Below are 15,901 nucleotides of genomic sequence, written 5' to 3' on the forward strand. Positions count from 1 at the left end.
ACAGTAACAACAAATACTGCCACTGTGTTTTAAAGAAATAATTCAGCTATCACACTGTATAGTTTATAGGCTTGAAGGACAGTATTCCAGTTCTAAAGAAGACTAACTTTTACAACTAACCTTTCTACAGATAATCACTCTCATGTTTATATCTGACCTATGAGCCAGATACACTACAGCCAGGAGATCCTTATAATTCACAGCAGGATCTGTAGGGAAGAAAGAGAAAAGCCACCATAAACGATACCACTCAAGAGAATGTAACAGATAAATATTTAAAAATTGCCTTGGAAGTTATGACTGCATCCAGGGATAGCAAAAGGAACAAACTTCAGGGAACTAAGAAAATGTTAGCTGAGACCAATGGGAACTTTGAATAGAAGAGCTCTACAAGTAACACCTCTGGCTTTCCTCAACAAAAACCAGGTATGTTTGCCTCTGAGCAGCAGGAGTGTACTGATGTTAGACACAGAACTTGCCAATTACCTGCATACAGAACTTGGTTAAGAAGGTTTTTAATAAGAGAGACAGTAACTGGTGATTCATTCAGAAGGAGCCCCAGCCCAGAGTACCCCACTTCTCTGAGTCTCATACGGTGCTTGCTACGTTCATAAACTTTGGTACATTTCAACATCTCTTCCACAATCTGTAAGAAAAAGCAGACACAAACAAATTGAACACAAAAAAGCATCCAGATCTCTTAAGCTTGTGTATGACATAACATGCTGGTCCACAGTTTTTAAAGTTTATTTGGTAAGCTAACTCAAACAACATGGACTTTTTTTTAAAGATCCAAAAACTGTATTTCAAGAGAAGGCCAATTCATTTGTGACAATGCCATCTAGCTAACAGAGCAGAAGAGATAAGAAAGAAGCATATTTGGATGATTAGTATCTTTGTAATTACATACACTTCCGCAGCCAGACCAATGCAAACCACAAATTCATGTTCGACTGATTAATCTAGGAACACATCACTCAATTCATTACCTTGAACACAAGTTCTCTAAGCTTGTCAGAGTATCTTTGATGCAATAACAGAGCATAAAGAATATCAGCATTCCCTGGTTCAAAGAGCAATAAAAAAAGCTGGTCTGGGCTTGGACTGGAATGAAGTAGGCTGAAGAGAACGTCCAAAATTCCACAGAGCTACAAAATTAAGACAACTAAATTAATCCACAGTTTATTCAGATTTCATGCTTTGTTTTAGGAAAATTTTCTTGTTTTTAAGTTTTACCTTTGCTGGTTAATAGACATTCTGTTGCTCATTATTACTGCATTTAAACAATTTTTAATACTTTTTTCTCTTTATAGAACACCTTATCAAACTAAGCAGAGACACAAAGCAACTTCAAGTGCTGCTGATGTCTACAAAATAGAAACTACAACTCCTGATCAGTTGAAGTTCAATTCATTTGGTTTTGTAAACTAAGATAGGATGTGCCATTAGAAAAGTTATCTCAGCTACATCGAAACAGAACCACACATCAATTAACATTTTGCTTGTGGTCATTTTCTTCTTTGTTCATGCTTCTTTTTAAGTACATGAGGCAAGATTTCTAAATGCCAAGAGGCAAAACCAAAACATGCACAGCTTAAACTATTAATTTATGCCATGTTGAATACCTGCTCCTCATCACTGGTGGCAGCTATGTATCCTACAATGCTCTGAATTTCTTCATGTGTTCCACCTTTGCTCAGGAAATACTTGATCAGTCCATACAGGGATGTCCGTATTGTTCTCAGGTCATCAGGAGCCAAATCACTGTCTTTACAACCAGTCCTATATGCCAATAGACCAGAAAGGCAACCTAAGGAAGTTCTTCATGGCTCATAAACAGCAATTTGATGGTGCCAGTTTAGTAATTTTTCATCTATCATGCACAAGTTTTCAATTTTACTGAACTCAAGCAACTGCATAGGAATAAGCAAATCACACTAAGCAAGTCTATAAAAGCCCTGAAATGTAGACTTGTACTGATCTGGATTTGGTCAGGATTGCAGGTTCTCACCTCCCACAGGAAAGAGCAAAGTCACTAGCCAATCTTCCTCAAGCACATAACTATATTCCTAAGCAGATATAAATCATCAGCACCGAAAGGGTAACATTTTAAATTTTTAAAGAAGTCCTACTTCAAATTCTACAAGTATTTAAAAGAACTTAAAATGCTCAACTTTTTGTAATGGTAATGATCTATGACTTAACTTGCGTTGTTGAACACAAGTCCTACAATTTTGTTTACAAGCACTCCTAGTGACACTGACAAACTTTACATAATCTTAGGATAAAAATTCAAGGCAAAGAAAAGTGGTAAGTCAAATGGGAAAAAAAATTAATGCCATTTTGTGAATTAAATCAACCACCAAAATCCAACCTGCAGTTTTATTTAATAATTTTCTCACTAGAATGATGGCAAAACACTCCAAGAGCCACATACAATAAGTGAAGAGCTGGAAGTAGTAAAACTCATACCCGTAATAAATCCTGAGTGTGTCTAGAAGAAACTGCACACCATACTTCTTTCTGAAGAGTCTTCTACTGTCTTTGATGATTGTAGAAAGATACTGTATATGTCCTGCAATATAAAGTTTTCTTTTAGAACCAAGATAAAGATTTGTGTCAAGTGAAGAATCTTATGTCTTCACACAGTTGCCGAAGTCCAAGAGCTCACCGATTCTGAAGGGAAAGTCACCACTGTTCCAGATACTGAAGTCAAAAAGTAAGTGTTGGTACATCTGTTGCAAAAGCTGTGTGTTCTTTTCTACTGAGACTTGCTCTATCAACAACTGTACAGCCATCAGTACATTCACATCCATTAAGACTCTTGGCACCTTGCAAAATGACAACAGGCGTTAGCACTCAAAATACTGCATGTCCTAATAAAATTTTATTTTTAAAAATGGAAGTTTCTTTTATCTTCTACAGCAATGTCTGCTCCATTAAAGCAATACAAGAAACACAAAAGTAGTCTAGAATACAACTCAGAATCTGTATAAAAAAAGCAGAACATGGAAAAAAAAGAAACGTATTTCACTTTGCAGATAATGGCCAACTGCTCACACCTTTTTGCTTTCAGAAACACAAGAAAGAAAAGTACTTACCTAAGGAGGCCTTTAAAGACCCTGGCATCCTCACTACGCTTCAAAATAATCAGAACCTCATCCACAAAATCCATTACTAAAGGATGTTTCTCAAGTTTTCTCACCTTCTGTAACAAGGCTCCTAGGGTGGCAACTCCATGGGAGTGAATGAGATTTTCCTGATTAACCTGATGTCCCTGAATAAAGTGTTTTATCATCAAGATGAAAGTTGCAATTATGTTCTTCTCCAGACGTGCTTCTGCAAAACAGAACAACAGTAGCAAAAGTCTTATGGTTCAACATTGGATCACTGCATAAAAAGAGGGGAAAGAGTAAAATCAGGTGTTTATATTCCTATTTCCTGAACTTCTCAACTCCTGTTCCTTAGCTGTAGACTGTCTTTAGATTTTTTTCCTGTGCGGAATCATAGCCATTCCATGCCTCTCCAGAACAAAGTGATCCCAGTCCTGACTTCAGTTGCTTCATCCATGGCTGCAGGTTACAAACTTCTTTTACAATCTTTTGCATATGCTGCAGTTATTGTCCCTCTGTTTCAAACTGACACTTTCTAGCCATGGTATGTAAAAAAACTACAGACAGAGAGAAAAAGATCTATTTTCTTACTTCAGTCTACCATTTCATCTTTGAAACGAACAAAACAAGTTGTGTTTTCCCTTACAAGGTCTGATTTCTCAGTGGTTTTTGTTAAGGTCAAAGTTAATTCTCAATATTAGCACAGCTTTTAAAAGAATCTATTCTTAAAGCATCCTTTCAGTTTCTTTTCTTTTTAATCCAAAATGTGACTATGTATGGAAGAGATAGAAGCCTGAAGATTTTTTAAAGAAAATAAAAGTTTGGCTAAAGGCTAAATAAATAGTACAGTTCTGAGGTGGCTGTCTCCATGTGGCTGTGTGACCCAGAACTCCAGCTGTAGGAAAGCTTCTCCTATTGATATTAGGATGTTTTACATCAAATATAATTTCTCAAAATAATCAGAACAGAAATTAAAACAATGTCATACCTTGGCACCTGTAACAGTAAATCATGAAAAGAAAAATAATGCTACTAAATATAGCTATACTTGAAATACATTATATTATTTTTATATAGTGCTGAAGTCTTGGTATTCAGTATCCATGTCACGTATCTAGGGACAGAAAAAGCCTTTCAGCTTTACATAGGTACTCTGGAAAATCCAGCACATAATAAGCAGCTCTCTGTCATTCACAAAAAGACTTTTAAAATCAAGCTTAAAAATTAGTTCACTTCAGCTGCACTTTCCTACCTGATGCCTTTGTGGATGGAAACACCACCCAGTCACCCTCTACAGGAGTTACTCTTTCTGGAGGCAGAGTTCCCCCTTCAGACTTCTCATGTATCTGTCCACCAAGAAAGCTGATCTGCTCCAGCAATGGAAACAGCACATTTATTCCACCAATGCAGTTGATCATATCCTGAATCAAGAGAAAAGGCAGGATAAACATCACCAGAAGTAAAATCCCCTCAACAATAACAAAGATTTACTTCACATTCAGGAGTACTCACAAACCAATCAGAATGTCTCAAAGGCCACTTCGAAACTAGCTTAAAACACTGTTTAACACCAGGATTGCTCAAGTTCTGGCCATGACAATTACACATGGGCCATCCTGTCAGCTCTTGTTTTGAAAGTACATTTTTTACATTTCCTTCCTCCTCCCCCCATATAAACACTGGAAACTGAAGGATACAAAAACTTAGAAAGAATCTTCTGCTAAATATATTTGAAAAACAGGAAAAACATTTTTCTGATTTTTAAGTTACTTGCAGCAAGCAGTAAGAGAAGACTGTAAGATTATACACACCTCTGCTTTAACAATCTTCCTGCAAGATTTCAACTTCAGGCAGTTAAAAAATAATACAATTTTATTTTGTTTTTTAAAATAACTACACATACATCAATTCTAAGCCTCTCCTTAAAATTCAAGTCTCCAAAGTTCCCTTTTTCCCCCTCCTCCTCACAAGCAGAGATAGCACAAGACAGTCCCTGGAGGTGTTTAAGGACTGACTGGATGTAGCACTTAGTGCCACAGTCTAGTTGACAAGATGGTGTTCAGACCAGGTTGGACTTGACGACCTCAGAGGACTTTTCCTATTTACTTGATTCTGGATTCTGTTATTCAAACAATGCTTCTTGTGGTAAGGGATAATATATTCAAATCACAAGATTTCTAGAAGTGATTCACAACCACTTCAAATCAATTCAAAATCAAGATCCTAGCAAGCTACTCAGAGACACCTACTCATTTCCCCAGCTTCATCCAACAACGATCATTGTGGAGTACAAGTACCCATTACTGGGCAAAGAGGACAAATTGAAGTATTTTAAAACTATTCATATCACAGCAAAATTAACCATTAAGTGTCTGAATTTTCTTAACATTAGTCTCTGCAAGTGATTGTAGAGATATGCATGGTGGATATGTACAGTGTAGCTCCAACAACATTTCCTTATTAATTAGTTTGCCAGTACAATCAATTGTTCACGGCTCTTGAAAAAAAGCAGGTCTTTTTTATCTGTTCATACATTTACCCCAAGATAAAAAAAATGTGGTATTCTACTGACTACTCACAAGTGTTAACATAACCCTACTAATCTTAACCTAACTTGGAGTTTATGACTGCAAGAAAACCATGATAGAATTCCCTAGAGATGACAAAATGCTCTCAATACACAACGTGCATTCAACATTATTATGAAGAACAGTTAGCTACCACAAAGTATCTTCATGTACTGTGACAATAAGAGCAGTGGCCCTCGTAAGTCCTCAATAAATGTAATGTAAATGCAACATTGCTCCAGGTACAGCATTAGCCCATTAATTCTCAGTACAAAAACATGCTGTACCTGCTAAATATAATTTGCATTATGACAATAACTTCCATCATTCCAAAAGTTAAGTGAAAGCACACAACCCCTGCCATTTTTACATCAGGTTCTGCCTCTTTAGAACACTTTTACCTTGATGTCCCAGTTCACTACTTTGTTTCCAGTTAGTCTTCCATGTAAAAGATTTGCAGACAGGTCAAGACAAATTGGGTTTCTGCAGGCCTGTTAAACAAATGAAGAAGCCATGATATCATTTATGAAACAAGTTACAGATGCTTGAACACAAGATTTTGTGCCAGTGTGTTGATATTAAAGTATTTAAACAACGTGAAACCCCTAGAATATATGTTATTTTAAATTTGACATTCTCTATTGTACAAGATAATTCCATGCTTTTGCCTAACATGAACAAAACCTACTGTCTCCGCACAAGACTCCAGTTTAAGAAAGCTCTCACTGCTCCTTATCTTCCCATGAAAACCACAGTGCAAACACTGAAAATACACACTGTGTAGTTGAACAGAAATGATGTCCTGTTTCATACCTTTGGTGTATAATGAAGGAGCACCTTACTGGGGAGGTCTGCTACTTCAGCTTCTTGAGACTTCCATGGAGTTAAACAGTTTGGACCTAAAAAAAAAGGTATATAAAATTATATAGTATATATTTAAGAGTCCACTGGATATTAATGTTGCCCTTTACAAATTTTATACCACCAAACTTGTAGGAAGAACAAACAAGACAGTCTGAACCATATCTATTTGAGACATGTTTTGAAGTAGAGTCCCTGTGACTTCAATCATTCATTTCAGAGGGTCTGCTTAAAAAGGAACATATTCTACAGGAAAAGCTAAACTACACAAAGAGGTGTTATACATTCAAACAGCTCTAATGTTTGTCTTTACAAATACCTGTCTCATATTTGTCACTCATCTCTTCATCAAGCCTAAATGCCCAGAAAATAAGTAACCTTCAAGATAGTTTTGTTCAGCACTACAAAATATATCCTTTAAATAATGCAAGTGTTTTAATGCTAATCTGTAACAACCTCAAGTCATTATGGAACTTAATACCTTTAACACTCTGAACTGTACAACATAGCTTTCAGAGTATTTTCTTTAAAATGATCACTTAATTATTGATCTTTATGGAAAAATCCTCAAGCATAAATCACCTTTAAGTGGCCTATCAAAATAAAGGCAATACTTGAAGAGTCTCAACTACAAACACATGTAAGCAAACAGCAGCAAAAATTCAGAACTTACAAGGGAAATTATTACCTAACATTTTAATTTTGGCAGGTCTGTACATATGATAAACAGATGAGTTCATGCAAACATAATATTTTTAAATCAAACTTTGTAACATATGTATTAAATGTTAAGCTTATTTGCTTTAAAGCCCTCTCACTTAGGTCAGCTCTACAGTTCTTCTGGATTGTAAGTTCTTCTTTATGTGTCTATGTAGAGCAAAGCTTAGTGGGGTCTTGTTTGTAACTCCTTCCTTTTACTTCGCTAAAACCAGTACAGCCACCACTTACCTGCTAAATATAATGCTTTCACCTGAGAAGGCTGCAGTGCTTCATGGAAGATAATAACTGATCCAAGTTGGCCCTCCAAAGATGTTGGACACCCCCATTCACTGTCCTGAGTCCCTGCTGAGATCATCTTGGTGATGAACTCTGGTTTTCCAAGCACCCCACCCCAGCTTCCTGTAGCAAGAATGCCCCCAAGGGACGTCCGATGGGGCATAACTGGGGAGGAGAAAGGTGGATCTGGTATCTGAGATGGAGGAGGAGTTGTTGTTCTTTGACCAGCTGAACCAATGCAGCAAGAAGCAAAAGACTGGAGAGTCACACATGGAAGACAGAAAATAAAACACATACTGTAAATTTAAGCTTTAAATCTGAAGGCTGCACCTAGCAAATCTGAACTAAATAAATGAAACCAAGAGCAACAAGTTTTGTCATGCCCTGAAAAACAAGCAATCCATCACAATAGGCCAAAAAAACAAGCATATACTTCTCATAATCAGAGAGAACACCCTTTCTCCAACTAAGAGCAATTTGGTTACCTCAACTGCTGCAAGACCTCTGGCAGGAGCACAGCCAGGAAGGACAGTGCTCCAGATACTCCTCTGTAAATACTCTTCTGGATTATATTCCAAAATACTAGCCCAGCACATCTACTACTGTACATTTTTCACATCAGTTAGTCCACTCAAATAGACGCCCTCATGGTAAGCTTACTTGCCCTATTTCTAGTTACCTTGAGATTTATAGTGCTTATTTTACAGATGGGCCAAAATCCACAGTTTTATCTTGAAATGAAAAATACACTTACTCTCATTTTTAAGTTTTATACTGATTTTACCATTACAGCATCCAACTTAACTGTTTTCTCAACATACTTAACAAATATCAAATTAGAACTTAGAAAAGATGGAAGAATGTCGGGTGTTGTAGCCCAGTTTAATATAAATTTGTTCCACAAAAGGAAGGAACAATGCTTACAAAGGGAACCAAACATGACATACACTCATTTTGATGGCTAGTGTATTTTTTTAGGCTAAATGTGTACACAACCAAAATGGTTAGATTAACTGCATGTAAAATGCTTATCCAGTTACCAAAGAAATAAGGAATAGCATATTAAGGAAACATTAAAAAATGGAAGTAAAAATATATGAAAACACTGAAAATAACAGGGAATATACCTCACTGAGTACTGTTACACCAATCCTCCTGGCAGAGCTGCCACTTATTATGATGCCATCATAAATTATGTCAATATGCTCAGGCAATTATTTTGAGGAAAACCCCGTGATTTAATCAATGTCATCTGGTAGAGTTTTTTTGTTTTTAAACTGAGATAACTAAACAAGCATTACTTAATGGTTAGTTACACTCCAAAATGATATTCTGGACAATATTCAAAGCTGAACATTATTAGCAATTGGCTGAACTCTCATTGCTATCTGAGAGCTCATCCTACCAGGGGCATGGCTCAGAAGGGCACTTACTTCATTCATAGCAGGGAATCGAAGCGGGGCAGAGACCTTCTGCTGTCCATTGACGTAGATATACACCAGGCTCTGACCAAAGGGCCTCTTTCCAGGCACATGAACAATAGTTATGTTGTGCTGGTTATGCAATAAAAATAATTAAGTCATTATTAAGAGCAGTGAAATTATTATATGAAATTATTTAACTTCATCTCTACTAAGCTGGTAAAGAAAGCACTTAAGAAAATATATCCAAAGCATCAACAAGAATATAAAACCACCTGCTGCTTCCATTTTAAAGTACTAAACGTAATGTTTACATGTAAACATGTTTCTGAAGAGAAAGATACAGCTCTTCCATAATAATGCACATCAGTTTTCAAGTATGGGAATATAAAAGGGTAAGGCAGAAACAGCACCACAGCTAATTTATTCACATAGCACCACAGCCACTTATGCTTGTGTTAATGTAATATAAAAAACCTCTAATGCTGTAACAAGCTTAATAAAAAATGCCTAATAACACATGCATAAATTAGCCCAATCAACAACTAATCTATGTGAAAATTGCTTGCATTATTTGAGATTAAATCTGCTCTTAGGCAATGAATTATTGAAATATTATAAAATAGACTATTCATAACACAATCAAAAAAATAGAATTTTGACTTCTGAGCTAACAATACAATCCTAAACAAAGTGTTTGTCAGTATCAAATCTTACCCAGAGAGAGTCAAAAAAGCAATGGTCAGGCAGCATCACTGTTGCATACTCCCTCTTCGTGCACACTGCAACCACCAATACCCCTGAGCATGTAATAAAGGCTTCAAACCCCATACCACTTCCAGTAAAAAAGCTACAGAAAGGCAAAAAGACAAAGACACATAATCAAGCACTTGCTTCATAAAAACTACCACCTAACAATACATTCATTAAGGAGAAAATCCAGTCAAGTTGTTTGATGGTAGTCCAATATTTATAATGTGACTGTTACTCTTATATTAAAAAAGAAAAGACCAAAGAGACATTTTGTTTGCTTCTGATTGTTAGCACCCAAAAAGTTAAATTATATCAAGAACCACTCATGTCAATATTCACTGTTTAAGCGCATGAAGGTGTCTGCTCACTGTGCTCTTATACAAATCAAGAGTTCATTACCTTTACAAAACACTGTGTGAAGGCTGTTCTGGTTTTGGGTGGGGGGTTGGATGGATTGATTTTTGGTTTTTAATGTTGTTTTGTTTAAGCAATGAACCTTAACACAATTTGGAGTTATGGATGTTTAAACTGTAGATGACAAGACATCATAACAGAGAAACTACACGGTTATTTCTGTAACAGAACCTGGCTCTGGTGACAGAAGAAAGCTCTCCTTTCCCAGACTAAGCATTATGTATTGCCTTCAATGAAGATAAGCAGAAGTACCACATGTCACAGGGCACAGATGGCCTACATCTGACCTGTAGGCTGTAGCAGTTACGGTAACTGTACCTATAGAGCTGCTTCCTCTTGCCGCTTTTGCCCGTCGTGCCAGGGTCCACCCGGTCCTGGTCAAGGCAGAGCCAGGCGTTGAAGGAGAATGCCGAGCCCGGCCACCTGTGGATGGCGGGCACGGCGATGCCGGCCATGCTGTGGTGCAGGTTGAAGTACTGCAGGGCGCTGGCCATGCCCTGCTTCCGAGCCATGGCCAGCAGGGCGCGCATCACCGGCACCGCGTACGGGTGAGCCCCCCGGGGCTCCTCCGGCCTCAGCAGCCGCACAAGCTGGAGCAGCTCTTCCGAGCCCATGGACTGGCTCCCCAAGGAGCCCAGCAGGGCAATCAGGTTCTCTGCACACGTACAGTGGAGCGCCGAGTGGGAATTGAGGGTCTCGATGATACGGATGACCATGTTTGCATTGACACACGTGGCACGACTCTGCCTGTCAATGCAGCAGATTCGCCTCAACCAATTTGAGATGAAAATCTGCAGCTCATGTGATTCTAGTTCTGGAAGCCACTGGATGAGGAGCAATAAGGGCTGGACATTACTAATGCCTAGTATCCCAACAGCCATGTGGTCACCTTCAACAGCCTGAAAAACAGACATGAAATGCAGTAAGATAGGGCTAGAAGTACTGTTGAAAGATGTCAGCATTTCTGCATTCAAAGCAGGCACAGCTCACCATATTCATGAGTTCTTCCAGCAATTCCCGTGAGGGTTGACCCAGTGATTTTAGTACCTCATATATGTGTGCATAGCCAATCCTCTCCTTGAAGACCTCCTGAGGATAAAAATTCCAGTCTCACTAACAAATAATACGGACAAAAATTGCTTGTCTAGTGCAGCAGGTTCTAATTCAACACAGTATTAGACACATAATAATTAGAATATAGTAATTAGAGGTTAGAAATTTGTTTTTGATAACTTGCTCATTCTACTGTCTCTAGAATGCTGCAGATGAGAAGCATTTCACTGCAGCATACAGATAAATAAAAGTTCAAAGTTGTATTTTATTAATTACCTATAAAATAACATAATTGCTTTGGTATAATCCAAATGTTAATACTATCACAAAGAACAAATAGCTTCGTTTTTCATCTTTTTAGTGCAAGCTATAGCATGAAATGTTTCCATTGAAAATTAGAAGCATTCAACTATTAACCTTTCAGTAAAAGATTTTTCTAGACCAGATTATAAACCACCCATCCTAAACACTTTAAAAAAATTAGAGAAGTGTTTCAAGGAAGCTTTCCTGAAAACAAATTGATTTTACAAGAAGAAAAAAAAAAATTAAATCAATCAGCAAAGTTCAAATGGTAGTAGCCATTTATAGTTTAATTAATAAACAGCCAACACATCATACGGAATGAATACTCTTCTCCTGGCTATACTCTGTGTTGAAATTTTTTTTTTTTTTAAAGAATAAATCTTTCAACAGAAGTGAGGTGATTACTTAGGTAAACATGAAAAGAAAAAATACACGTTGCAGTAGAAGTTCAACTGAAAACTACTGACTCCATGTGAATCCCAGCTAGTCCCCACCTCCAACATACAACTCTTCCCAGGCTTTCCAGAGTCTGTGGCAAAATAAGCACTTTCAGTAATGCTCTGGAGGAGCATAACTGATCCTGTTGTCTCTCCCTTAAGCTGTACTGAAAGTAGCAACAAAATCAGATGATTGCCACTCTTCCTTTACCCTCCACTGTACAGTCACATCCCTTTGCCTGTACCAAGACCAGGGAATCATTCAGCCAAGGGTTAATTTAATGAACTCTGCAACCCAGGAATAAATACAGTTTGTCCAAGGGCTTAGCTTCCAGTCAGAATCACAAACTAACCACAACATATCCATTTACCAAATCACCAGAATAACTACCAAGGAAGGGCACAGGGCAGTGGCATGACCACCATCTGGACAGCAATACTGTCCTGACTTTGTTTAAAGCCATAAAAAACTACAACACAAACTGTTGCCTGAAAATTCCTCTAAATACCCACTAAGTCTATCCCATATATCCATGAGAAAAGTAACAACTGTACCTCCTTTACAAAGTTTCCAACCACCATTATACTTAGATCTTCCAGTTTTGGTAGAAAGGTGACTCAGTGTCCAGCCATTAGACACACAAAGGGATAAGGAATGCTAATCAACTACTCCTATCTGGCATGAATGTGTGACCACAATCTGCTCATCTCCATTAGCAAGATCCATCAAGATACTGTGATAAAAGCACTAACTGGAAACAAGATCAAGAAGCTGCAAACAGCCCTCTGCATAGACACGGTTACCTTTGCAGCTGGAGACTTGTGCATTACTGCTGTGAGGGCTTGAATGGTTGATACTGCCAAGGAGTCCAGGTGTCCCTGAAACATCTGAAAGTAGCAGGTACAGAAGTCATATACAAACACGCAAAGACAGTTCAGCTCCGAAATCTGTGCTGTGCCCTCCTGCCACGAGGGAAACCAAGTGTTTGGTAACATGCTTCAAAAATCATCTCCCCACCAGTCAAAATTTCAAACCCCACAGCCTACAAGGAATTACATCACAATAGACAACTAACCACCGACTTCAAGAGGAGAGAAGCATTCGCAACACAAACTGCACCTCAAATATTCTGATGGACAAACAAGTTTTCCTCATGCGTCTAATGGACAACCTCAAGAGGAAGGGAGGGAGGAAAACAATTAGGAAATCTCTTGGAGTGTGTGTGTGTGTGTGTGTGTGTGTGCACTGCTGGAAAATCAGCACCTGCAGCAGTTCATATAAAATGACTTGTTTTCCATCCAAGGCCCTGCACACCAGTGCAGCACACACACACACCCCTGAAGTGTAAGAGATAAGTCACACCAGCACAGTTAGGTGGCTGCCTCACCCATAGCCTCATTGCATTGATTCACCACCTCTCTCTCCAATTTAAGTAATCTTTTGAGGTTTTTTTTCTATAATTCTTGTTTATATTGATATTTCTATGGTGGTTTTAAGAACAAAAATGTTGGAGAACTCTTTTGCATCCATCAGTAAACCTAATCAGCAACGCTGTGCAAACAAACATACTGTTTCATCATCTCTGAAATATGATATGCACCTCAGACATATTATGAAAGTGAAATGTCAAGACTCAGAAGACTCTATTAGATGTGAAGAAGCATTTACATGCGGTTAGAGTGTTGTGCTGTGTCCAAAAAAGCCAGAGCTATTAGTTAAAAATTACAATTTGTAAATTACCATCCCTTGTATTTAGCATTTTTTTACATTTTTAATCAGAATAAATAATTCTATTATAAAATTAATACAAAAATTTGCATTTTTTTAAACTTTCCACAGTACTTGTGAAAAGTGAAGCAACAGGCTATTCCTACCTCCCTGATTCAGCCTGTCCATTGTTTTGTGAACATTTGTTCTTGATGACAAGCAAAGAATCAGGACACCAAACACAACCATTGAGATTCACAAACAAGGCCCCAGAATCCAAAACACCACAGTGCTGAGACAAAGAGCAAAAAAGAGGAAAAGGAGGGGAAAAAGAATCACCACCAGGTCGAGAGAATTTATTTGGATCCCATTCATGTACTTCACCTTTTCCTTAAAATAAGCGTAAGTGATGCTCATTCTATTGCCAATATCTGCAGTTTGAAGGAGATGAATAAAACAAAGGCTGAATTCAATCTGTTATTCAGGAAAATAGTTTTCCAGAGCCAGGAAATGCTAATTTGTGCAGCATCCTAAGTTCATCTTGCTGCAGAAGGCTTAAGGAGGATGGTTTAGGTGAAGCACAGGAATCAATTTTCCTGTGATTGTGTCTTGACTTCAACTGAAGCAAAATACAGTTTAGGTAGGTACCTGGTCCTCATTCATTTCTGTCAGTAATTTGTTGGTAAGGTCTTTCTCACTCTTGTCTGCCACTTTATTGTTAACATTTAAAAACAGCTGTTAGAGACAAGAAAAATGGAAATAATTGCATTAAACAGTTACCTGCAGCCAAATCTGTGGAGGCTGCCTTGGATTTGCATTTCACATACAAAAATAGGGGAGGAAAAAAAACAGCTTTCATACACTGATGAGACACAATTGTCCATTAGTATTAGTCTTCTGTTAATTCTTAATATACTGAAAATTACACTGTATTTTTGCTAAAGAGTAATTACTTTTTTCCCCCCAAAAATACATGAAAATATGTAGTCACTGAGACAAAGAGAAAGATTTATCTGGAATTTATACTCGTCTCTGGCTCAGCACCTGTGATTTCATTTACAATATGCAACATGACAGAGAGTTCTAAGAAATTTATTTGTAAGAAATAAAGACGAGAGTGGGGCATTAACAAGGAAATGGATACAGATGCTTCACCATTTTCCACTTATGTTTCACCCTAGGTGAAAGCTGAAGATACCTAGACAGAATATTTTCATCTTCAAACAGCACAGTAGCAGAATTTCTGGGGCACACAGTCTTTAGGACAGGAAGAAGGGCAAAATATCTCTGCCATCATCCTAAGAATCAGACAGGTGGTAAACAACTTCAAATCAAACATACACTTATACTGCATCTTCAGCTAAGGAACTGCTCTATGTTCAGTAGCTAGATTCCTTGTCAGTTCCTGAATTTGAAACTTTCAAACTCACCCAAATTCATAATCAATTGCAGTCAATTTGCGTGCCAAATTTAGCTGTAACCTAGTCAGAACTAAGATTTACCTCCTTCTGTTTTAAGATTCTATTGAGGTATTAAAAAAAACCCTGACTAAAACGTTTTAGAGGTTCCTTTAAGAAAAAGGAAATACTTTCCCTTAGTGGGTAAAACCTACGCATTTGTCTTTTCCCACACATACACACGTTTTGTTCCATTATCTGCCAGCTTAGTCTCTCTGAAGAGGAACAACCTGAGAAATAGACTTCCATAAATTAGGGCAAAACAAAGGACAACATTTAAGATATTACTTTGATTTGCATAGGTGTGAAAGCACATAATTAGAAACACTTTGAAAGATACATCACAGCCAAGAGCACTTAATGCAAAATAACTGTAACATGCCTCAGAGGACTGTAACATTAACAAGAATATGTACATTACACAAAAGCAAATGCAGACAATGCAAAAATAAAGAGCCCATAAAACTTTTTGTATGAGTTACTTCATTTCTCATAAGGCATGTGAAAACAAAAAATTGATTTTTTTTTTCTACAATGTCTACATGGTTTTAATTCTTCCATTTAAAAGCTGTTAAAAAACCCCATTTTTTTCTTTTAAGCAGACATACTGTTAGAGGTCATTGTGCTTGCTCAAAGTCTGACCTCTGAGAGAGCTAAATAGATGAGAAAAGATCCAACACTGACAAAACAGTTTGTTAAATGACTCTCAGTACTGAATAAGCACTTCTTGATACCTCTAAATTACAGTCCCTCTTTTTGGATATCACTGGCAAAAAGCAACATTCAGATCATCAAAACTTAACCAAGAAGTTTTGAAA

The 15,901-nt window shown here is 37.5% G+C and overlaps 1 protein-coding gene across 6 annotated transcripts in view; it reads right to left on the reverse strand.

Moving 5' to 3' along the window:
• The window catches only part of NBEAL1 (neurobeachin like 1), an 80,187-nt gene that overhangs the window by 34,085 nt on the left and 30,201 nt on the right, over positions 1–15,901 (reverse strand). For 4 of the 6 annotated variants that reach the window (XM_048309539.1, XM_048309540.1, XM_048309543.1 and 1 more), the window contains 17 exons: positions 14,275–14,361; positions 12,723–12,806; positions 11,116–11,214; positions 10,444–11,024; positions 9,676–9,808; positions 8,971–9,090; positions 7,490–7,793; positions 6,494–6,579; positions 6,082–6,171; positions 4,366–4,534; positions 3,206–3,339; positions 2,672–2,831; positions 2,473–2,575; positions 1,626–1,782; positions 990–1,148; positions 487–646; positions 121–209 (listed from right to left, as the gene is read on the reverse strand). In XM_048309539.1, coding sequence (XP_048165496.1) covers positions 121–209; positions 487–646; positions 990–1,148; positions 1,626–1,782; positions 2,473–2,575; positions 2,672–2,831; positions 3,206–3,339; positions 4,366–4,534; positions 6,082–6,171; positions 6,494–6,579; positions 7,490–7,793; positions 8,971–9,090; positions 9,676–9,808; positions 10,444–11,024; positions 11,116–11,214; positions 12,723–12,806; positions 14,275–14,361 — 2,715 coding nt within the window. The remainder of the gene's footprint in view (positions 1–120; positions 210–486; positions 647–989; positions 1,149–1,625; positions 1,783–2,472; positions 2,576–2,671; positions 2,832–3,205; positions 3,340–4,365; positions 4,535–6,081; positions 6,172–6,493; positions 6,580–7,489; positions 7,794–8,970; positions 9,091–9,675; positions 9,809–10,443; positions 11,025–11,115; positions 11,215–12,722; positions 12,807–14,274; positions 14,362–15,901) is intronic. The other 2 variants (XM_048309542.1, XM_048309544.1) reach the window with 1 other exon arrangement.

Source organism: Corvus hawaiiensis, chromosome 7 (assembly GCF_020740725.1).
Source record: "Corvus hawaiiensis isolate bCorHaw1 chromosome 7, bCorHaw1.pri.cur, whole genome shotgun sequence".
Lineage (NCBI taxonomy): Eukaryota > Metazoa > Chordata > Aves > Passeriformes > Corvidae > Corvus > Corvus hawaiiensis.